This window comes from Protopterus annectens, chromosome 14.part0, assembly GCF_019279795.1.
Source record: "Protopterus annectens isolate FY-2018-M chromosome 14.part0, PAN1.0, whole genome shotgun sequence".
Classification (NCBI taxonomy): domain Eukaryota; kingdom Metazoa; phylum Chordata; order Ceratodontiformes; family Protopteridae; genus Protopterus; species Protopterus annectens.
Window position 1 is genome coordinate 430,736,679 of NC_056748.1, and position 25,346 is coordinate 430,762,024.

Below are 25,346 nucleotides of genomic sequence, written 5' to 3' on the forward strand. Positions count from 1 at the left end.
CCCTCTGCACAGTCTGCTGCTTCTGCTTCAGTGCTCTGCAGATACTTTTGGCGCCCGAAGCAGAAGCAGTTCACAAGTGCCAGTCGGCCGACTCCTGAGATTTTCGAGTTTGAGTTTCAGATCCGAAGTCTTTCAATAAAGCTAAGTACCCCGTTGGGGAAACTTTTTTCTTGCTCCAGACCGATGTCAGAAAAAGTTAATTGTATTTCTTGTGGAAAGTAAATACCTCATAAGGACTTTCATTCTTACTGTATTCCTTGCCTAGGCCCTGATCACAACGTTACTGGTTGTCTGTTTTGTGCTAGATTTAACCAACGCACTATTAAGCGTTGGTATGATTTTGCTTTAAACTTTTTTGGACACCGGTTTAATTATCCTGAAATGTCGTCGGATAGCCATCCGACTACCGGAGTTCACAAAAAACGCAAAGAAAAGGATAGAGATAAACAACTGAGGCCCAAAACCGACGGTGAAGCTTCTCCTAAGCCAGTTGCTGGTTCTCAGTGAGGCGCTTTCACAGCCCCTGACGCCCGTTACTTTAGAGTAGCAGGCCGCTACCGACTCCCACGTGGAGTCTGCTATGCTGCTGGATACTCAAGGTATTGGAGCCTCGGAAGCTAATCCCTCAGATGGGTCCGGAGCCACTGAGCAGGCACCAGCTTCTGAGGGTGTATTCAGACCTAAACATCTTTACATTAAAACGACTTCAGCTTCAAAGGCAAAGACTAAAGCACCTTCTAAAGCAAGGAAACAAGCTCAAGAGCCACATGGACAGGACTCTATGCCCAAAAAACAGATGCTCAAAATGGCTGAAGACTTGATTACCTTGATCAGGGGTTCCCATCCCACTCCTGATAAGAGGCCTAGGCAAGAGACTGACTATAAATCTTCACATCAGGTTTCTATTTCTTCTGATTAGGAATATTCTCTTCCCCCCTATGAGGATTCTGATGCTGAAGAATCTATACCTTCAGCATCCCCTCCTGAGGACTATTCTTTTGGGGAAACCTTGCATACCATGAGGGAGCATTTCCACTGGGAGAGCCAAGATTTTTCAGAATCTAAAATGAGGCTCAGGGATTTCCTTTTACTACCTCAGCACAGGCCTCTAGCCATTCCACCTGTCTTACACATTGTAGATGTGTTTTCCGAGTCTAGTCTGACCCCTGATTCCTTACCACCAGCTCCTGTTAAGCCTGACAGATATTATAGGGTTCCTGACTCTCACAAATTTCTTTTTAGAAACCCTGCTGCTGACCCAGAAAGTATTTCACAGGGTCCAAAGGGAGTTGAGGCTTCCACTGCAAAAAACCCAAACCCCTTTGACAGAGATTCTAGGGCACTGGATAGATGGGGAAAAAAGGTTTACACATCTGCAACTTTGGCTATAAGGGCCTTAAACTGTCAGTTTCATATGCACAAATATCAGCAACATGTCATGGGATTGCTTAAACAGAAAATGTTGTTAAGCTCTGAATGTGCAGAAAACAAAGAAATGCAGGATTTAATGCATGCAGCTGAACAAGTTGGAAAACATACTTTGCAATGTGGATGTTCTTCGTCTTCCATTGCTGCAGTCCTGACTATTGGGTATAGTCCGCGTCCCGTCGGCCCGAATACCAGAGTATAAGGCTGACGTCGGTCAGGGCGCATTAGACTGACGTCAGTACGTCAGGGTACTAATGCGCATGACCGACGTCATATCCTCAGTCTTTTTTGCCGCATGGTCCGATGCAGAAGCAGTTTTGCGAGTGCAGGTTGGCGTTCTGAAATATTTCCGAAACCGGAGTTTCAGACCGAAACAGAGTTGGCTAAGTACCCCGTTGGGGAACATTTTGGGTTTTTCTTGCCTCAGTATTTTACCGGATGTCAGAAAAAGTGAATAACTGTATTTCTTGTGGGAAACAGATACCTCATAGGGATTACCATACCTTGTGTATACCTTGTTTAGGGCCTGAGCACGACGTTGTTGGTTGCCGCTCTTGTGCTAGGTTTAACAAACGCACTATTAAGAGGAGGTTAGACTGTGCCAGGTTAGTGTTTGGGAAGCGTTGCAATTATAAAATGCCGTCGGATGCTCCGACGCCCGCTTCCTCCAAGAAGCGCAAGGACAAAACAGTGAAGCCTAGGGTTGATGAACCGGCAGTCCCGGACGTCGGTTCTTTAGAAGGCTCAGTGGAGCCAGAGGTTTTGCCAGGAGTTTCCATGGAGTCCCAGGCAGAAACTTTACTATTACAGGATGTGCCTTCTCAGGAGGTAGGCCAGGCTGAGGGGGCTTCTCAGGTTACTGTTCTTCCCTCTCTTCCCAAGGTTGTTAGAGCCTCTCCTTCTGTTGCCAAAACTTCTTTGAGGGGTAGGCCTAGTTCAGCTTCAGTGGGGGCTTCTCCTAGCATTTCGGTTCTGTACCTAAGAAACATATGCTTAAAATGGCAGAAGATTTGATTACTATGATTAGAGGTTCTATGCCCCCGCCTGATAAGAGGCCTAGGGTGGAACCGGAGTTTGATAGTTTTGAACAGTGTTCAGAGGCTTCAGAATCTTCTGTGGAAGATATGCAGGAGTATCCTACTTATTCTGATTCGGATGTGGATGATTCCACTCCTACAGCTTCTCCGCCTGAGGATTTCTCATTTTCAGAGACTCTGCATTCCATGAGGGAGCACTTTAAATGGGAAGGCCAGGATTACTCTGATTCCAGGAAAAGGCTTAGGGAATTCTTGTTTTTACCCCAGCATAGGCCTTTAGCTATTCCTCCTGTGTTGAATGTGGTGGAAGATGTTTTGCAGAGGCTTCCCTGAACCCTGACTCTTTGCCTCCTGCTCCTGTTAAGCCTGATAGGTATTATAGGGTGCCCGAAGCTCATAAATATTTGTTTAAGAGTCCTAGGGCGGACCCAGAAACAATTTCTCAAGGGCCTAAAGGTGTTAAGGCTTCTGTGGTTAAAAATCCTGTTCCCACTGATAAAGAGGCAAGGGCTTTGGATAGGTGGGGAAAGAAAGTGTATACTTCTTCCACTCTAGCCATGAGAGCATTGAATTGTCAGTTTCACATGCTAAAATATCAGAATTATCTCCTTTCACAATTGAAATCTAAGGTGGATGCTTTGGCGGAAGGTATTGAGTGTAAAGAGTTGCTGGATTTGGTTCATGTGTCTGAACAAGTGGGTAAGCATTCTTTGCAATGTGGTTTTGATGCTGTACAGGCCTCCTCGAGGGTGGCTGCTACCAGTTCTGTTCTTCGAGGCATGCCTGGTTGAAGGATCAGAATTTAGCTGAGCATGTTAAGACAAGGATTTTGGATGCTCCTTTACAGTCTGATGTGTTGTTTGGATCGCCTGTGGAAGCAGTTTTAAAGAAAATGGAGGACAAAGCTAAGTCTATGCAAACTGTTAAAGATTTTTGCAGGTGCAGCCACCAAAGTTTAGTAGAAATTGGCCTGCTAAGGGGTGGACATATCCTGCTTATGATTCCCAGTCTAGGGGTAGGTCTAGATGTGGTAGGGGCAGGGCTCAAGGTTCTTTTAGGCCTAGAACAGGGAGTTCACCTGCTCAGACTTCTGGGGAGGGCAGGGGTCAGTCCTTTCGTAAACAGACCCAATGACCTGTCTTTTCAGCTGCCAGCAGATTCCCGTCTGGCAGCTCCTTTGGGAGGCAGACTGTCTCTTTTCAAAGAAAATTGGGATTTAATTACTCAAGACAAATGGGTGTTGGATATCATTCACCACGGTTACAGATTTTATTTCCATACAATGCCCCCTTTCAAAGGCATGCCAGACGTTCCTCCTCCACAAAGAAAAGAGGCTCACAAGCAAGTTTCTCAGTTACTTCAGATAGGGGCCATTCAGCCAGTCCCTGTATCAGAAAGGGGCCTAGGATTTTATTCTCGCCTGTTCCTTGTACCAAAGAAGGGGAACACGTGGAGACCAATTTTGGATTTATCTCTCCTCAACACGTTTTTTGGACATTCCCAAGTTCAAGATGTTGACGTTACAACAGCTTTTACCTCTGCTGGGCAAGGATCACTGGATGGTAACTTTAGATCTCAAGGAAGCTTACCTTCATGTGCCTATAAGGCTAAGTTGCAGGAAGTATCTGCGGTTTCGAGCTGGAAATTCTCATTATCAGTTCTCTGCATTGCCCTTTGGCTTATCTACTGCGCCCAGAGTATTCACAAAGGTTCTGGCTCCAGTGATAGCTTACTTCAGGCTTCAAGGAATTCAAATCTATCCTTACTTGGACGACTGCCTGATTCTGGCTCAAGAAAAGGAAGACCTTCTACAGCATCTGGAATATGTTATAGCAGTGCTAAGATGCCTAGGGTATTCTGTGAACGAAATAAAGTCCAGTCTAGTACCCTCTCAAGACATGTGCTTTCTGGGTGTGAGACTGAATACAGCAGCCCAGATGGCCTTTTTAACCCCGGACAAACAAAAGAGTCTGTCACTTTACTTCCATCAACTATCTCATCAGTCCGTGCTGACTGCAAGGACAGTCCTTCAAGCATTAGGGTTCATGGCATCTTGTATTCTGGTGCTTCCCAATGCCAAACTGCATATGAGGAAGCTACAATGGTATCTCAAAATGTATGGACACAGCACTGCCAGGATTTGGACACTGTCATTCAAATAATACCTTGCCTTCAAAAGAATTCTTGTGGTGGGCTCAGGAATGTCACCTAAACAAGGGACTCTCTGTGACCCGGCCAGAGGCAAGTCAGATCTTAACGACAGATGCCTCGGACATTGCTTGGGAGCTCATCTAAATGGAAAGTGGATACAAGACAAGTGGCCTGCCAGACTACAGCATCTACATATCAACATGAAGGAGATGTTAGCAGTCCAGTTTGCATTAATGGCTTTCAAGGAGTTACTTCTTCCAGGGCAGGTGTTGATTCTAACAGACAACACAACTGTCATGTGGTACATCAACAAGCAAGGGGAACACATTCTTATCCTCTATGCAGGCAAGCAATGATTTTATGGGAGACTGCGCTAAGCTTGCAACTAACTCTTCAGGCAAGGTTTCTGCCAGGAGCACAGAACTCCTTAGCAGATGTGTTAAGCAGACAAATCATGGATCCCCACGAGTGGAAACTGGATCTTCATGTATTTCAGAAACTGACAGTGTCATGGGCAACTCCAGACATAGATCTGTTCGCTTCTCCACTAAACCACCAGCTGCCAAAGTATTGCACAAAGGGGTTTCATCACACAGCTTGGACAGTGGATGCTCTGTCTTTCAGTTGGAAAAACCTTCATGTGTATGCCTTTCCACCTCTGCCTCTTCTTCCAAAGGTACTATTAAAGGTCAGACAAGACAGGCCAAGGATGATTTTGATAGCTCCAGATTGGCCTCGGCAACACTGGTACCCACTACTACGGAGTCTGGTACTGAAGCCTCCATGGCCTTTACCTCTGATTCCTCATCTGTTATCTCAGAAGGACGGTCATCTGCTCAATGTCAAGCTTCATTCTCTTCATCTAACAGCCTGGCATATTCTGTGTTGAAACACAGCAGGTCTCAACTTCCTCAACAAGTTTTAAATGTGATTATGGAAGCTAGAAGACCTAGTACAAGGAGAGTGTACGCAGAAAAATGGAAGAGATTTTTATTTTGGAGTACAGCAAAGAATTTGGAGATTTCTGAGCCTAATTTGAGTGTGGCTCTTCAATATCTTACTGAGTTATTGGACAAAGGTTTGTCCTTCTCTTCCATTAAGATTCATGCTGCAGCAATTTCAGCTCACTATGATTGTGACCCACCTTTGTTTTCACATCCTTTGTTCCAGCAGTTTCTTAGAGGGGCAAAGAATATAAGACCCCCACGTAGAGCTCCTACTCCTGCTTGGGATCTCAATTTTGTGTTGGAAAAACTTACTCTACAACCTTTTGAGCCTGCAGCTACTGCTGAATTGAAATACTTGTCATGGAAGACTGCTTTTCTGTTGGCTATTACTTCTGCAAGAAGGGTGTCTGAGTTGCAGGCCCTTATGGCAGTAGAGCCCTTTTTGATTTTCCATAAGGATAGGGTATCATTACGTACTAATCCTTCCTTTATGCCTAAGGTGGTTTCTAGTGTGGCTTTAAACCAAACTATTCATTTGCCTACGTTTTATGCAGACCCTCAAAATAAAGGGGAAAAGATTTTGCACACTTTAGATGTACACAGGCAATTGCGTTATTATTTAAGCAGGACTAAGGATTTTAGGCAGTCCCAGCAGTTGTTTGTTTCTTTTGCTTTGAGTTCACAGGGCAAGCCTGTGTCAAAACAAACTATTTCTAGGTGGATTGGCTTTTGCATTGCATTTTGTTATTCCCATCATGGCAAGGAGATTCCAGCTGGGATTAGGCCTCATTCCACTAGGGCTACTGCCACTTCAACAGCATTTCTAAGGGGGGTGGCAACTAAGGATATTTTGGAAGCAGCTACTTGGAGTTCAGTGCATACTTTCTCTAAGCATTATCACCTTCCTATCTACTCTAAGTCTAGGGCTGGTTTTGCCACAGCTGTTTTACAAGGCATGTTGTCAGCTCCTACTTCTTTATGATTTGCCAGCCTCCCTTACCTCTGCTTTGGGATTCTACCCAATAGTCAGGACTGCAGCAATGGAAGACTAAGAACATAGTACAGTTTTGTACCTACCATAAATGTAGATGTTCGAGGATTCCATTGCTGCAGTCCAATTTACCCTCCCTCCTTCCCCTCTGTGTCTAGGGGTGGTTGTGTAGGTGAGTTTACATGTATATATTTTTGTATATATTGTTGTGTATATTGTACATGTTTTTGGTGCAGGTATTTTGGGACTTGTCTTTTTAGGGTCTTCTGACATCTGGGGCAAGAAAAGACTGAGGATATGACGTCGGTCATGCGCATTAGTACCCTGACGTACTGACGTCAGTCTAATGCGCCCTGACCGACGTCAGCCTTATACTCTGGTATTCGGGCCGACGGGACGCGGACTATACCCAATAGTCAGGACTGCAGCAATGGAATCCTCGAACATCTACATTTATGGTAGGTACAAAACTGTACTTTTTGATTCTTTGGAGGTCTCCTGCAGGGCCGCAGTTACGGGTTCTGTAATTAGGAGGCATGCTTGGTTAAAGGAAGAAAATCTGCCTGATCATGTTAAAGTTAAATTACTAGATGCACCTTTACAGCATGATACTTTGTTTGGTGTTAAGGCAGAAGAGGTGTTAAAGAAAATGGAGGACATAGCTAAATCTATGCAAACTGTTAAAGATTTTTTACAAGTACAGCCACCTAGGTTTAGTAGACACTGGCCTACAAAAAATTGGTCCTTTCCTGTGTCAGACAGACCTCAAAGGGGCAGATCCAGACACCCTAGGGGCAGATCCCAGGCGCAAGGTTCATACAGGCCAAAGCAATGGGGTGCTTCTACCTGCACCAAGCACTTATCTACTGGCAGCACCCTTAGGGAGAAAATTAGCACTTTTTTCTCAAAATTGGCACATTATAACCCAGGACAAGTGGGTTCTAAATATAGTGTCACAAGGCTACAAGTTCCATTTCCATACACTGCCAAAGGCAAACGGCTGGCCAGATCTGCAAAAAAATCTATGGGCAGAGGCACAAAAACAAGTCTCATTCCTCATAGACATGGGGGCCATTCAACAAGTACCAGAGCAAGAACAGGGACAAGGATTTTACTCGACTGTTCTTGGTACCCAGAAAGGACAAGGTCTGGAGGCCGATACTGGACCTATCTCTTCTGAATACATTCCTGGATATTCCAAAATTCAAAATGTTGACTTTGCAACAGCTTCTGCCCATGCTGGGCAAGAATGCTTGGCTTGTGACTTTAGACCTAAAAGAGGCATACCTGCATGTTCCAATCAGACAATCATGCAGACGATACCTCAGATTCAAGGCTGGTTCAATGCATTACCAATTATCTGCACTGCCCTTTGGCTTATCTGCTGCGCCCAGGGTCTTCACAAAGTGCCTGGCACCAGTAATTGCGTTCTGCAGACAGAGAAATACAAATATATCCTTACTTGGACGACTGTTTCATTCAAGCAGAGAACAAGGACATTTTTCTTCAACATCTGGTGTTTGTGAAAAGACTTCTAACATGCCTAGGGTACACAGTCAACAAAAAGAAATCAAAACCTGTACCCTCTCAAGAGATAATATTCCTGAGTGCAAGCTTAAATACAACTGACCAGATGGCTTATCTCACGCCAGACAAACAAAGGCAACTGACTACCTTTTTCAAATTATTGGCAGCAAAGGCCCAGTTATCTGCAAGAAAAATTCTGCAGGCTTTGGGCTTCATGGCATCCTGCATCCTACTAATTCCATATGCAAGACTGCATATGAGGAAACTTCAATGGTACCTAAAAAGTGTTTGGACTCAACATTGCCACAGCCTGGAAACAATCATTACTCTCATTCCCTGCCTGCAACAGGAGTTTCAATGCTGAGCAAAGGCTTGTCACCAGAACAAGGGACAGCCATTCACATTACTCCCAGCCAGGCAGACACAACGGATGCATCAGATTATGCCTGGGGGGCCCACATGGCAGGAAGAGGCATTCAGGGAACATGGTCCCCAAACCAAGTGCATCTACATATCAATCAAAAAGAGATGCTAGCTGTTCAAAATGCCCTGACAGCCTTCAAGAACCTACTTCATCCAGGACAACTACTGATAAAAACTGACAACACCATGGTCATGTGGTATATAAACAAGCGGGGGGGGGGGAGCACACATTCTTACCCCCTTTGCAGAATAGCCATGATCTTGTGGGACACAGCTTTGACTTACCAAATACATCTGCAGGCACAATTCCTGCCAGGAAAGGAAAATACTCTGTCAGACTAACTAAGCAGAAACCTCATGGATCCCCACGAGTGGAAGCTGGATCCGCAAGTCTTCAGCATGATAACAAGGAAATGGGCTTGCCCGGACATAGATCTTTTTGCCTCCCCTCACAATTGCCAACTAAAAAGATTCTGCACACGGACTTATCACAGACAAGCATGGAAAGTGGACGTCCTAGCTTTCAGCTGGGAAAACCTGTCAGTATATGCCTTTCCCCCACTGCCTCTCCTCCCCAGGGTGCTCCTAACGGTCAGACAGAAGAAGCCAAAGGTGATACTGATTGCCCCAGACTGGCCACGCCAGTACTGGTATCCAATCCTAAGGAACTTGTCATTATACCCAGCTTGGACTTTACCTCAAATACCTTGTCTACTGACCCAGCAAAACAATCAGATCCTGCCCAGCCAACTCAGGACATTAAACTTGGCAGCATGGCGGATAATGTAGTCACACAAAAAACACCCTTCAGTAAAGCTGTGCTGGATGTCATTCTGGAAGCCAGAAGGCCTAGTACTAAAAAGTCTTGTGCTGGAAAATGGAAGAGATTCTGTGCTTGGAACCAGGCACAAGGAACTGATACAACTGTCCCAAACATTCCTCAGATTTTGCAATACTTAACTGAGATGCTGGACAAAGGCCTATCGTTTTCATCAATTAGAATTCATGCCTATGCCGTTTCGGCTCATTACAATACAGAGCCACCACTTTTTTCTCATCCTTTATTAAAACAGTACCTCAGAGGGTCAGAAATTTAAGACCTCCCCGGAGATTACCAATACCCGCACGGGACCTCCGCTATGTCTTGGAAAAGCTCACCCTGCCTCCTTTTGAGCCAGCTGCTACTGCTGATATAACGTTTTTATCTTGGAAAACAGCTCTGCTCCTAGCAATTACTTCAGCAAGACGAGTTTCAGAGCTACAGGCGCTCATGGCTGTGGAACCTTTTATCATTTTTCATCCAGACAGGGTCTCCCTGAGGACAAACCCAACATTTATGCCTAAAGTGGTGTCCAGTGTGGCTCTAAACCAAACTATTCATCTGCTAACGTTTTACCCAACACCACAGAATAAGGGGGAGAGAATTCTGCATTCTTTGGACGTACACAAACAGCTTATATTCTACTTGGACAGAACCAAAGTTTTCAGGAAGACAGAGCAATTACTAGTGGCATATGCTGCAGGATCACAAGGAAAGGCTATCTCAAAGCAGACTATTTCTAAGTGGTTAGGCCACTGCATTTGTTTCTGCTACTTACACCATGGCAAGCCAGTGGCTAAGGGCATTAGGCCACACTCCACCAGAGCTGCAGCCACTTCAGCAGCCTTTCTCAGGGGAGTACCAACCAGGAACATTTTAGAGGTGGCTACTTGGAGTTCAGTGCACACCTTTCCAAAGCATTATCATCTGCCACTCTACTCTAAATCCAGGGCAGGCTTTGCCACTGCAGTTCTACAGGGCCTCATAGCTGCTGTTACTGCTGTCTAGCTCCAGCCTCCCAACCATGGGCTTGGGACTCTACCCAAATGTAATGACTGCAACAGTGAAACACGAAGAACATAGTACAGTTGTGTACACTTACCATAAATGTAGATGTTCGAGTGTATTCACTGTTGCAGTCCAGGTTACCCACCCACCTTCCCCCTTTTTTCTTTGTACCTTATCTTTCTTTCTCTGATTAATACAACCTACGTGGTGTATTTGCTTATAAATGAAGGTAAAGTTTATATTGGTGCATTTCAATATATATATATATACATATATATATATATATATATATATGTATATGTATATAAAGTTTGGCTACCCTTTTTGGGGGCACCTGACATCTGGGGCAAGAAAAACTGAAGAAAATGCCGTTGGCTGCTTCTTTTATACCCCTGACGACCTGACAGCAGCTGACGCAGGACCCAATACTTTGGAATTCAGGCCGGCTGTTGGCAAACTGCCAGCAGGATTACCCAAATGTAATGACTGAAACAGTGAATACACTCGAACATCTACATTTATGGTAAGTGTACACAACTGTACTTTCCCCCTACTACTCTCACTAGCCAAAGGCAATCACCACAAGTTACCCCACAAGGTGGACCTACTCACACAACAGAAGGGATCTCTCATTCACCCTCACCTACAGATGTTAGGTCAAACAGTCTGGGTGATGCACTTTAATTCTCTTCCAACACCACTACTCTGAGGACGTGCTTTTAATCCTGAGGGAGGCTAGGAAACCTGTTACAAGGAGATCCTACATGTCAAAATGGGAAGGATTCTCCAAGTGGTGTCTCCATAGGCACAGGGATCCCTTTCAAGCAGATACCCCTCTAGTCCTTACTTGCGTGTCTGAACTTATCAAGGCTTGCCTTTTATACTCAGTGAAAGACCACCTATCTGCAATGTCTGCCTGCTTACCACTAGAACCCCCTCTGCTAGCCAGGCTAGATGTTAAGTTATTCCTGAAAGGGGTCCTGCACATCAAACCACCAAGGAAACCTGTCCCACCTCCTTGGGACCTAAACTTCATCCTGGAGAAACTAACACCGTCTCCATTCGAACCAGCCAGTGCTGCTACGGTCCAAATGTGCACATGTACTGATGGTGGCCCTTAACTCTGCTAGAAGGGTGTCAGAGTTGCAAGCTCTCCTGGCCTGCTCACCCTACACTACCTACCTTCCACAAAGATAGGGTGTCTCTGATCACTAACCCTTCCTTCATTCCAAAGGTGGTCAATGAACTGTCCTTAAACCAATCCATTCACCTGCCCACGTTTTTCCCCTCCCACTAATGACAGAGGATACTCCTTTCCCAGGAAGTGCACAAACAACTAAGGTTTTATTTCAACAAAACTAAGTCCATCAGACAATCCAACCAACTCTTTGTATCCTTCCACCCCAGAGCCCTGGGCAAGGTAGTCTCCAAACAAACCATTTCCTGCAAGATCAAGAAAACTGTCTGCTTCTGCTACTCCCACCATGGCAAGGACCTTCTCCAGGAAGTAAGAGCTTATTCTACCAGGGCCGTAGCGTCTTCCAAAACCTTCTTGAAAGGCCTGGACACAGCCTTCATTATGGAAGCAGCTACCTGGTCTACCATGCACACTTTAACCAGACACTACAAATTGGACTACGTCGCCAGGGCAGGGTTTGGTAGAGCAATCCTGCAGGACTTTCTGGAATCAGCTACTATCTACCTTCACCCTTCCTTTTAACTACGCTGTGGCACTCTCCCACACTAAGAATATTGCAACATAGGAATAGAATGACATAGAATAGAATAAATGTGTAAAATCTTACCATAACCATAGATGTCCTTCTCTTCTATGTTGCAGTATCCCCCCCACCTATTCTCCTTTTTCCTATTGACCTGTCTAAAGGGCACCCTGGGGTACCCCCTGGACTACGGTCAGACTAACCAGCAAATGGCACTTTGCACCTCTTGTTGACATCATTTGGCTCTATCTTCTGCACTGTCTGACTGGGCATTTTAAGCTCTGAGATCTGTGCACCCAGATGTCACATTTAAGGTCCCTGGTTTATGGTCCTACGTGCGACATCCCACACACCTACAGCAGCCAGGCTTAAGCTTTTGTATAGGAGCCAACGTTCGGGATGCCTGAGGCGGGGAATCACACACTAGGAATACTGTAGCATGGAAGAGAAGGACATCTATGGTTATGGTAAGATATTATACAACTGTTCTTTCTTATCAACCACCTGAGTTTGCTCCCAGTTGGGTTCAGGAAATTACTTAAACTAGGTGATGCCTGGGTTGTGTACCTCAGCAGTTTCATCTCATATGAAGTAAATTTATAGTTAGAATTTGGAAAGAAGTTAGCCAGTTGTCATTTCAGCTTTTTGACTATGCAACTTTTGTAGGATTGCAGTGAAGTGAATGAAGGGTGGATAGTGTTACTCTGTATAATTAGCAACCTTCCATATGGTTGAGACATAATTTGTCCATAAGTACAGTTGTCATTGTGGCCTTCAGCTGAACACTTTGCTGCTTTCTGAAAGTCCACAGACAGCATCTTTATCCCATTGCCCTTCTGAAGCCGAGTCTACAAGTAATAATATTTGTAGTGCTAATAATCTCAAACCACGAGGCACAGTGCAAAATGAACCAATAAACCGGTTTGAATACCGGGAATTATATTGGCAGATTGTCCTGGAGGCAAATAAATTCCCAGGTTTAAATGACAACATCTCACTCACCCCAGTTTTAAAATTGAGAGCAGCAAAATTGTAATAATTTTATCACAGGTGTCATATGCATACATTTACATATATTTTTATATACTATAATGAATATTTTTAATATTTTTTACAATTTTGTATTTATACACTCAATATGTACATATATTTACTACATCAGTTAAGATTTTTTAGATGTTACATGTGTATATTTATATAATTTATAGATTACATATTTATTTTTTTATTATATTTATATTTATTGTATTCATTATGTATTTATTACCATTACACATATACACACACACACACACACACACACACACACATATATATATATATATATATATATATATATTTTTTTTTTTTATTCAAGGTGTCACCTATATTTAGACATTAAGAATTTAAGGTTTTTTAATTTATTTATCTTATACGTATATTATATATTTATATCTATATCCATTCCACACATTTATTATAAAAGAGGAAATTTATATGTATACATTATTTTGACCACTAGATGGGAGTATTGTTGCACTAATGAAAGGTTATTTATAATTCATGGTTAAATGTTTTATATATAATTAAAAACAATAAAATGGTTTTTATTAAATGTTTTTAATGCATCATACATCTCAATACATATTAACATATATGTTATATATGGATGTACATTAATTAAGTCAAACTATTGACAGGTTATTCAGATTTTCATGCTTTTAGTTTTAAATGAATTTTATTAATATTTATGAGGACTGTTTCGTATAGCTTTTTATTGGCTAGTTTAAAAGGTTTGTCAGCATATATGTATGTGTTAATTGGAATTTGCTTGTGTCTGATGAAGTCTTATAGTTTTTGACGAAAAACGTGGTGATTGTTCAAATGTTTAACCTCACAATAAATCTGATAGAATATCTCGGCTGTCCGGTGCGGTTTTGTCCTCTTCACAGTGGTTTTTTGAATATTTGTAGTGCTGTTTTTCTGCTGTCTTCATTTGTAATGGGCATATTAACATGCATTTCTTCCAAAAACTACTTGAGTTTTTGCCATAAGTGTAACCAGCAGTCCATATTTACACTATTCATGAATCGGGTATCGTGGCTGTAGAGGCTAGTATATGGATGTACCGAAAGATATTACATGGAGTACACTTGTACAAATCAGTGTATTTTTTTTTTTTTAGCAGGTCAGTATGGCTGCTAGTGGTTTACTTTACAATAGGAGTTTGTACTGCGGCCATTCCCACAGAGCATTTCACCAGATATTAGCGAGAATTCTGCCAGAAGTGCAGGTGGATGGCATATGACATCTCTAGAAATTCTGCTATGTATGAGTAGCCTGCTTCTGTTTTCTGACAGAAGTTGCTATAATACAAAATTGCTGAATGAAAATAATGTTTTCTGTATGACTTGCGATTGTGGATGACTTTCTGAAAATGTTGGGTTGCCAGATTCTATCAGCTTTTCAATACAGTTTCAAAAGGAAGTTGAATAAATGGTCAAGCTGTAATACTGAGGACTTGTGTATGTTTTATTTAATATTGGTGTACACATCTGTAAAACTCCTGATGTGTGTCTTATGTTTTATTCTGAGCAACATTGTGGCTTTTTGAAAAACCTAACATTGCTGCATGTCTGCTTTTTGTGTAGAATAAGCTTTGATGGGCTTTCCTGAAAGAAACTAGACTTAATGTGACTCTAAAGCTTTTCATTTGTCTTAATTGCATGTGTAATGTCTTGTTGAAATAGTTTTAATTCCAGGTTAACCCACTTCTCACAGTTTTGAGTACCTAGAGTAACATTTTGTTACTTTATTCTTGTTTTATTGTTTTTTTTCTCTTTTTTTCTTGCTTCTTGTGGCAAAATACTACCATTTTTAAAGCAACTAAATGAAATGTCATCTCAACCGAAATCAAGACACAGAATAGACCCAGATGCAATTCCTAGCCCAGTAAGTGTGTATTGTGTGTTTATATGTGTGTATGTGCTTGCATCCCATAGCTTCACTGTTTAACCCTGTCTCAACTAATACTTGGTCATGTCGACATCTATTAATTGTTCACATGTGAAAGTACCATTTGAGTTAGGTGTTTAGTACCTCTGCCATCAAGCATGCTCCTTTTTTGTTCCTACTTCTGTTTTTGTTGCTGCCAGTTCTTTTAAGATAGCCAAGTGAAAATACCTCCATGGTATGTTTTGCGCATTTCCAGTCATCTGTACATTAAAATTTAAAATAGAGGAAGATTATATGTCTGGGTGCTCCCTTTTTAATTTATGCACAGTTTGCTTTATTTTTTTAGTTAGAGGATTTGCACACTGTTTATCCCCCCCCTTTTTTTGAACTGGTGTATGTGTTCTATATTGTGAAACCTGATGTCCTTTTCAGAACAATTCATAATTGTAGAAGGTTGGTACATTTGAACTTTTTATTTCTGTTAAGTGTTATTGGCCTTCCTGTCTACCACTCAGAGGTGTCACGTTTTGACCTGATGTGGTAGCATAATTGAAGGGGCATTCTGCAGATCATGATTTGTAGAAGTCTAGAAACACTAAACGCAGCCGTGGTTTTAATTTGTGTTTGATTTTGCGAGGATGCGTAGTACCTGGGATATATGCAGGTAGTTGTAATCCACTTGGGAAGTGTCTCTTTGTAGTCAAGTAGTTCTGACCTGAAGACTGTGTTTGTTAGTTATAGAATATTTGATGTAATTCTGTGTCACTGTTGGAGTATTCTTCAGAGTAGGAATCTACTGCTAGGGATATCAGAACATCCACCCAGTATACCAAAGCCTTTAGATCTTGTGTGCACTGTGCGTCACATATATGATGTTCTTCGTGTTTCACGGTTGCAGTCATTACATTTGGGTTATTTGCTTGCAGTAGCCCTCAGTCGGCCTGATTTACAAAGTCTTCGGTCCTGTGTCGGTTGCTGTCCCTTCTTCCATGACGTCAGGTCGTCAGGGGTATAAAACATGCAGCTGGCGCCATTACATCAGTCTTTCTTGCGGTGCGGTGCCCGAAGCAGAAGCAGTTCGCATGTGCCGGTTGGCTGTCTCCTGAAATTTTCATTTTCGAGTTTCAGAACCAAAGTCTTCAACTAAAGCCAAGTAACCCCATTGGGGAAACTTTTTCTTGCTCCTTACCGATGTTAGTAAAAATTAATAATTGCATTACTTGTAGAAAGCAAATACTTAATAAAGATTTTAATTCATACTGTATCCTTGCCTAGGCCCTGACCACAGCGTACCTTACTGTCAGTTTTGTGCTTTATTTAATCAGCGCACTGTCCGTCGTTGGTATATTTTTGCCTCTAAATATTTCGGTTCTCAGTTTAATTATTCAGAAATGTCGTCGGTTAGCCATCCGACTACTGGGATTTTGAAAAAACTCAAAGATAAATACAGAGACAGGCTGCCGAGGTTCAAAACTGCAGACGATGCTTCTCCTAAGCCAATTCGCCGGTACTCAGTGTGGCGCTTTCGCAGCCCCTGATACCCGCTACTTCTGATTCGCAGGCCTCTACTGAGACCCATTTGGAGTCCAGTATGCCGCGTGATGCTTCAACTATGGAACCCGCGGATGTCTCTACTTTGGATGGGTCTGGAGCCGCTGTGCAGGCACCGGCTTCTGAGGGTGTATTCCGGCCTACAGACTTGCATATTAAACAGATGCCTCCTTTTTCATTTAGGCCTAAATCTCGAACCATGCCTAAAAAAATGACGCCCAGGCTGCATGCTCAGGCCTTTATGTCTAAAAACAAATGATAAGAATGGCTGAAGGTCTTATAACTCTAATCAGGGGAAGCCAATCCTCCCCTTCAAAGAGACCTAGGACTGAAGTTGTTTATGAATCTTTTGATAAGGATTCTGATTTTTCTGATTCTTCTGATCTGGATTTGCCCTTATCTACATATAAGGATTCTGATGCAGAGGACTCTATTACCTCTGCTTCCCCTCCAGAGGATTTTTCTTTTGGTGAAACCTTACATGGGGAGCATTTCCATTGGGAAAGCCAGGATTTTTCTGATTCAAAAAAGTGGCTTAGGGATTTCTTACTCCTGCCTCAGCATAGGCCTTTAGCTATTCCTGTTGTACTAGACATTGTAGATGCTTTTTCGGAATCTAGTTTGGCCCCTGATTCTTTAACATCCTGCTCCCAGAAAACCTGACAGATATTACTGGGTTCCTGATTCACACAAGTTCCTTTTTAAAAATCCTATTGCGGATCCAGGGACTATTTCTCAGGGACCCAAGGGCATATTAAGGCTTCTACTGCTAAAAATCCTACTCCTCCTGATAGAGACTCCAGGGCGCTGGATAGATGGGGTAAGAAAGTTTACACTTCTGCAACCTTGGCCATTAGGGCTTTAAACTGCCAGTTTCATATGTTAAAGTATCAGCAACATGTTACTGGATTGCTTAAACAGAAAATGATGTTGATTCCTGACTGTGCAGAAAATAAAGAATTACAGGATTTAATGCTTCTGCTGAACAGGTTGGAAAACATACTTTCCAATGTGGATTTGATTCATTAGAGGCCTCTTGCAGGACTGCTGTTAGTGGGTCTGTGCTCAGAAGGCATGCTTGGCTTAAGGAGCAATCTTACCTTATCATGTTAAAGCTAATTTGTTGGATGCTCCCTTAAATCAGGACTGCCAGTTTGGCAACAAGGCTGAGGAAGTTCTTAAAAAGATGGAAGATAAAGCTAAATCTATGCAAACTGTTAAAGATTTCTTACAAGTTCAGCCTCCTAGATTCAGTAGGCACTGGCCCTCTAAGAATTGGTGTTTTCCAGCCCCTTCCAGGTCTTCTCAAGCCAAATCCAGACATAGCAGAACCCCCAGGTTTCAGTCCCAGGGGACACACAAGACTAAGCAGTGGGGGGTTTCCGCACCCAAATCAGGGAGTAGTAAGACTCCCCACTATGGAAAACTGTCTCATTGACTTGCTTTTAAAACTTCCAAGCACTTCCCAACTGAATGCTTCTTTAGGCGGAAAGATTGGTCTGCAGGCCAAAAACTGGGAACTCATTACCCAGGGCAAATGGGTCTTAAATATAGTGTGCCAAGGATACAGATTTCACTTCCAAACCTTACCAACACCAAGCGGGAATCAGTGGGCAGATACCCAAAATCAAGTACTCTCTCTCTTATGCATGGGTGCTATTCAGTTGGTACCAGAAGAGAAAAAGGGACAAGGTGTCTATTCGAGACTTTTGCTGGTACCCAGTAAAGGTAATACATGGCGTCCTATCCTTGACCTTTCTACTCTAAATACCTTTCTGGTGATTCCAAAATTCAAGATGCTGACTCTTCACCAGCTGCTTCCTATGATAGGCAAGGATGCATGGTTGGCAAGACTAGACTTAAAAGAAGCATACCTGCACATCCCTATCAGGGAGTCTTGCAGAAGATACCTACACTTCAAAGCAGGCTACATGCATTATCAGTTCTCTGCACTGCCCTTTGGCTTATCTACTGTGCCCAGGGTATTCACAAAGTGCCTAGCTCCAGTCATTGCATTCTGCAGGCAAAGAAATATTCAAATATATCCATATCTGGATGATTGTCTAATTCAGGCAGAAAGCCAAGACATACTTTTGAATCATCTGGCCTTTGTTCAAAGGGTACTGACTTGTCTGGGGTACACCATAAACGAAAAGAAATTACACCTGGTACCCTGTCAACAAATTATATTCCTGGGAGCAAGCTTGAATACAACTTCCCAGATGTCTTCCCTCACACCGGAGAAACGGACTCATTTGACAACCTACTTCAAACAATTGGCTGCAAGGCAAATACTGCAAGCCTTGGGGTTCATGGCCTCCTGCATTCTTCTAATTCCATATGCAAGGCTGCATATGAGGAAACTGCAATGGTATCTCAAAAGCCTATGATGTCAACATTCACAGGATCTAGAAACTATGATTCCTATCGTACCTTGCCTACGCCTGGAGTTCCTTTGGTGGGCAGAGGTCTGCCACCAAAACAAGGGACTACCATTCACACTATCCCCTGCTGCCCAAACCTTAACAGACGCATCAGACTATGCATGGGAGGCTCACCTGGCAGGGATGTGCATTCAGGGCAAATGGAACCCAAGTCAAATGCACCTACACATAAATCAAAAGGAAATGTTAGCTGTACAGAATGCTCTGACAGCCTTCAAGGACCACATTCTTCCAGGGCAACTAATGGTAAAGATGGACACCACCACAGTCATGTGGTACATAAACAAGCAGGGGGGGTACACACTCTTACCCCCTCTGCAGACTAGCCATGGCATTGAGGAACAAAGCCTTGAGCTTCCAAGTGAATCTACAAGCTCAATTCCTGCCAGGAAAACTAAATACACTGGCAGATGGACTAAGCAGAAACCTCATGGACCCACACGAGTGGAAACTGGAACCAAGGATTTTCAACATGTTAACAAGCAAATGGGGGAACCCAGCTATAGACCTGTTTGCCTTCCCCCAGAACAATCAATTGGACACATTTTGCACAAGGATTCCCCACAAACTAGCTTGGAAAGTGGATGCTCTATCCTTCAGCTGGAAAATCCTATCAGTTTATGCCTTTCCCTCCTGTGCCTCTACTCTCCAGGGTACTACTAAAGATCAAACAGGACAAGCCAAGGACGATTTTAATTGCACCAGACTGGCCACGTCAACACTGGTACCCCCTCCTGCGCAGTGGTACGCTTGGCCGTATGGCACCTGCCTCAGACTCCTTGCTTGTTGTCTCAGCAGGAGAACCATATTCTGCACCCTCCGCTGCAAACCCTGAACCTAGCAGCCTGGCTAATTATCTAATCTCCCCTTTACCACCCCTCAGTAAATCAGTGATGGATATAGTTTTAAAGGCTAGGAGGCCTAGTACTAGAAAATCTTATGCTGCAAAATGGAAAAGATTTTGTACCTGGAACCAATCTCAAGGGATGAGTGCAGCAGTGCCCAATTTACCTCAGATTCTACTATATTTGACTGAGATGCTTCATAAGGGCTTGTCCTTTTCCTTCATCAAAATTCATGCCTCAACCATTTCAGCTCATTATAGCACAGAGCCTTCCCTCTTCTCACCCACTGCTCAAGCAGTTCCTCACAGGGGCCAAAAATTTAAGGCCACCGAGGAGAGCTCCAACTCCAGCCTGGGACCTTAACTTTGTCTTGGAGAAACTCACTCTTCCTCCTTTCGAGCCAGCTGCTACTGCAGATTTAAAATTCCATTCCTGGAAAACAGCTTTCCTTTTAGCAACCACTTCTGCAAGAAGGGTATCTGAGTTACAGGCTCTTATGGCAGTGGAGCCTTTCATCATCTTTCATGCGGACAGGGTGTCCCTCAGAACCAGTCCCTCCTTCATGCCCAAGGTGGTATACAGTGTGGCTCTTAATCAGTCCATTCATTTGCCTACCTTCTTTCCTAACCCACAGAACAAAGGGGAACAGGTACTGTACTCCTTAGATGTGCACAGGCAACTTAGACTCTACTTCCTCAAAGGAAATCTGAGCAACTGCTGGTGGTATGTGCTGCAGGGACAGAGGGGAAAGCTATTTCAAAGCAAACCATTTCAAAATGGATAGGCCACTGCATTCATTTCTGCTATAAGCACCATGGAAAACCTATCCCACAGGGCATCAGACTCCATTCAACCAGGGCTGCATATACCTCTAGAGTCTTTCTCAGGGGCGTCCCTATAAGAGACATCCTAGAAGCTGCTACCTGGAGTTCTGTACATATTTCCACCAAGAATTATCATTTGCCATTTTTCTCTAAATCCAGAGCTGGTTTTGCCACTGCAGTCTTGCAGGGCCTTATAGCTGGTCCCAATTCTATTTAAATTCCTCCTCACAGCCTTAGCTTTGGGAATCTACCCAAATGTAATGACTGCAACAGTGAAACACGTAGAACATAGTACAGTTGTGTACACTTACGGTAAACATAGATGTTAGTGTATTCACTGTTGCAGTCCTGGCTACCCTCCCTCCAGCCCCTTTTCTTCTTTTGGCTATACCTCTATTCTCTCTCACTATGCTCAAAAAGCTTTTTGGTGTATTTGCTTTTTTGTTGGAGGTATATCCTTGTATTATAGATTTAATTGCTTCCCATTAGGGGGGCACCTGACATATGGAGCAAGACAAACTGATGTAACGGCGTCGGCTGCATGTTTTATACCCCTTTTGACCTGATGTCATGGAAGAAGGGACAGCAACCAAATCAGGACCCAAGACTTTGTTAATCAGGCTGACTGAGGGCTACTGCAAACAGATAACCCAAATGTAATGACTGCAACAGTGAATACAGTCGAACATCTACATTTTTGGTAAGTGCACACAACTGTACTTTCCCCATACAGGACGTAGGAGATAAAGGTTGACATATGGACGCAGTTACCCAGAACTTCTTTGCTCCCAGTCTGAATGCCTTTTTGCTGTGCTGAATATCTAGCCATCAGATAAGTGGCCCATAGGGCTCTTTTTTCTTTGTTCTTATTCTTTTTTGGTTACCTAGTGTTTGTCATCCAAGAAGGGAAAATGTCTATGTGAGAGGTAGATTCCCCATAAGGATTGTCACAAACGGTGTCTTTGTCTCTGTGCTTCCCACGACCATATGTCCTGGAACATTTGCAAAGCATTTGTGCCTGAGACTCTTGGAAGATGGTTGTCTTCCCTGCCATCTGTCTTGAGAACCAGAGGCTTAAACTGTTAGCTCAAGGTAGCATGGTGGAATCTTCCAACCCTGAGGTGCCATTCAGCAAGGTGGAGGACAAGAAATATTTCTAACCTCCACTGGATGTTTCTGTAGAAGGTGGTGATAGCTCGGTAGAACATCCAGTGTCTGTCAGATTCCCCTGCTGTGACCCTGTTGGACCCCTGCATGGATCCTTCCTTTCGCACATCCTCTGAGGTTTTGCAGGTATCTGCTCTGGGTGCCGAGTGGGAACTGCTGTTGATCATCTCGGAGGGCCCTACAGGGATGCCCCAGATTCTAATCGGGGAATAAGTTACAAGTACTCTTATTGAATCCCATCAAGAGTTGGAACCTTCAGTGTTAGGGCTAACATCCCTACCAAGAAAGAGACAGACTAAGCATACTTCTATATGCCCTAAGGATCCTCAGAGGGAAAGGTGGGAGTTTACTCGGGGCCTTTTTAATGCCTAAATGGCCCTGAAGCCTCCCCAAGAGGTTTCTTTGCCTGCTGTCCCTTGGAGATCTACTCCTTCCAGATAGGCTAGGGAACCTGATTCCTCAGATAAGGATTCAAAGTCTGATGATGGGTCCCTGTCCTACTCTTCCCAGATGCCTTTGCTTATGGCTCTAGTGAAAGAAGAGTCTGAGTCCTGAATCTGCTTTTGAAGAATTGACTTTTGGAGACACTATAGCTAAAATGATGGATTATTTTGAGTGGGATTGTTTTCAAGTAAATAATAGCCAGGAATGGTATTATGAGCTGATTCAGGTGGACACTCCTAAACTTTCTGCAGTATCTCCTGTGTTGGCTCCTTTGCTAGACACCTATATAGCTGTTTCTAAGTGTATTGATTCTCAGCCTCCTGCAAAGAAACCTGACAGGTTCTGTAAGGTTTCTGATTGTCCATTCTTATTTATGTCCTCTGCTGACCTTGCTGTGTTGTCAGTCTCCGCTGACAAACTTTCTAATTTTTTTTACACTGTTTCGAGGTTCTGCCTTCAGATGAGGATAGTAGGTCATTGAAGAGAATTGGTAAGAAGGTTTATACTGCTTCTGCTTTGGCCTTTTGGGTCATCAATTACCAGACCCACATGACCAGATATACTCTGTCCACAATTGCCTAGGCTTGTCAGGTTATTACCGACCTCCCTTATTGTGAAGCAAAATCTTCTGCTCTATCTGTGTGGGTTCTACTTCCCAGGTGGTTCATTACTTTATCAAATGTAGCTCTGATGCTGCTGACGCATCTTCCAGAGCGGCTGCCTTTCGGTCTGTTATGATGAGGCTTTATTTTTGTCTTCACCTGCAGCCTTTACCTGAAGACATGCAAGGCCAAATTGCTTGATGCTCTTTTGGATAATAAAAATATATTTGGGATTGCTGCTGCTGCTAAGTTTGTCTGTTCAGGAAAAAGGTAAAGCTTTGCAGGATCTTAAACATATCCCCAAGTTCCAGAGGAATTATCCTACCAGGTCTGCTTTTCTTCACAGGCAGCCTCTTCAGGACACCAAAGGCAGGGGAAGGGTGGTAGGTGAGCTCCTCCTGCTAAGTCTAATCGGGCTCCTGTGGTTCAGAATCCGCCTTTGTCTGACAAACCTGCTTCTCTTTAACATCTTGCCCCACCCCTATTTTAGGTTCCCTTGTCCCCTTGGCTCTCTTCCTCTGCCTTCCAAACTGACATATCATCACCTCAGATTCTTGGGTTCTATTTGTCATGCGTCAAGGTTACTTCATAGTGTGGAAGTCTCTCCCTCCTTTTTCAGGGATCCCCAACCTCTTCTGGAACAACCTCATTTCTCAGAGGTACTTGGGTTCTTGGTCGACCAGGGAACTATTCATCCTTTCCCTCCTAAACCGGTAGGAAAGGGATTTTACTCCAGAATGCTTCTGGTCCCTCAAAGGGAGGACACTTGGAGACCTGTTCTGGATCCCTCCTTGCTTAACACCTTTTTCAAGGTTCCTTCTTTTTGGATGCTTACTCTTCAAACCCTGTTTCCTCTTGTACTACCCCAGGCTTTTCTGGTGTCCTTCAAGCTGAAAGATTCTTACTTTCATATTCTTATTCACCCTCTTTTCAGGAAGTTTTTACGTTTGTTTCTTCCTCTCATTTTCAGTTCTGTGATTTGCTGTTTGGCCTCTCTACTGCCCCAAAGGTATTCACAAAATGCCTAGCTCCTGTGATTGCCTTTTGCAGGCTCCAAGACATTCAGACTTTTCTTTACATAGACAAGCTGTTGCTTTGGGCAGCTTCTTCCAGTTGCCTGTTACAGGTTCTGGAGTTCACCATATCTCACCTTCAAAGTCTGGGTTTGTCCATCAACTTTCAAAAGTCTCTCTTGACTCCCTCTGAGGACCATGTGTGTCTGGGTTGCTGGATTCAGAGTTCCAGTGTTGACATCTTTTCCACCTCCAAAAGTTCTGTCCTTGACAGCTTTCTTTTAATCTCATCTTCCTCTACCTGCTTGTTCCAACCAGAATGTTTCTTCAAGTCCTGGGATTCATGGCCTTTTCTATTCCAGTACTGCCTCTTTCCAGACTGCACTTGCAGAAACTTCAGTGGTACCTGAAGTCAGTTTGGCTTTAGCATTGCTGGATTTCAGAGTGCCTCTCCTTCCCTGTCTAAAGCAAAAATTTGAGTGGTAGATTCATCAACTCTGCCTTAACCCAGGCCTGCCCTTTCAGCCATCGGTTCCTTCCCAAGAACATCACCAACGTTTCAGACATGAAGTGGTAGGCTTCCTGTGGTCATCTGTTAGTTCAAGGTCTTTGCCCCCCCATTCAGAAGTCAGATCATATCAACATCAGAGAGATGAGAGCTATGATTCTGGTCCTTCATGTTTTTCACCCAGTCCTCTGTCCAGGTCCTCTAAAGGTTTACATGTGAAATACTGCAGTGATATGGTATGTCAACAAGCAGGGCGGCACAAAGTTTTACCTTCTCTGCAGGTTGACTCTCAGTTATGAGTTAACTCTTGAGGCAGTGTATGTTGTCACAGAGCGTGATTTAGTGGCATATGCCTTGAGAAGGTCCAAAACACAGGCTCATGAATGGATACTTCACAGAGACATGTTTCTGGACATAGTCCATCAATGGGGTATTCCTCAGGTAGATCATTTTGCCTCCCCTCTGATCAGGCAGCTCCCTCTTTTCTGTTCCAGAATGCCATGCCATCTGGTGTGGAAGATGGATGCATTTTTTTCCTTGGAAGGGGATGTTTCTGTTTGCTTTCTTTCCCCTACTTCCAAGAGTCCTGCAGAAGATTCAGCTGGACTCCCCAAAAAATGTTTTTGTGACTCTGTCTTGGTCAAGACCATACTGGTTCCCCCTCTTAATGCATCCGGCCAGGGGCAGTCATCACAAGTTACCTCACCAGTTGGACCTCCTCACACAGGACAAGGGGTTGCTCATCCATCCTCATGTGCCCACTCTTCAGCAGACACTGTGTGATAGGGTTTTGATCCCTTTTAGGTACCTCTTTTTGAGGATGTGCACAGAGTTTTACAGGAGGCAAGAATACCTGCAACTAAAAAGTCTTGAGTCCAAATGGAAGAGATTTTCTGTGTGGTGCCAAGCTCACAACCAGGATCCTTTTTCAGTGGGGACTTCCCTGGTTTTGTCTTGTTTG

General features: G+C 43.5%; 1 protein-coding gene across 1 annotated transcript in view; it reads left to right on the top strand.

The window, feature by feature from the left end:
• The window catches only part of SEC24C (SEC24 homolog C, COPII coat complex component), a 2,546,747-nt gene that overhangs the window by 662,970 nt on the left and 1,858,431 nt on the right, over positions 1–25,346 (top strand). The window contains exon 7 of the mRNA XM_044055565.1: positions 14,916–14,984. Within this exon, the coding sequence (XP_043911500.1) occupies positions 14,916–14,984 (69 nt within the window). The remainder of the gene's footprint in view (positions 1–14,915; positions 14,985–25,346) is intronic.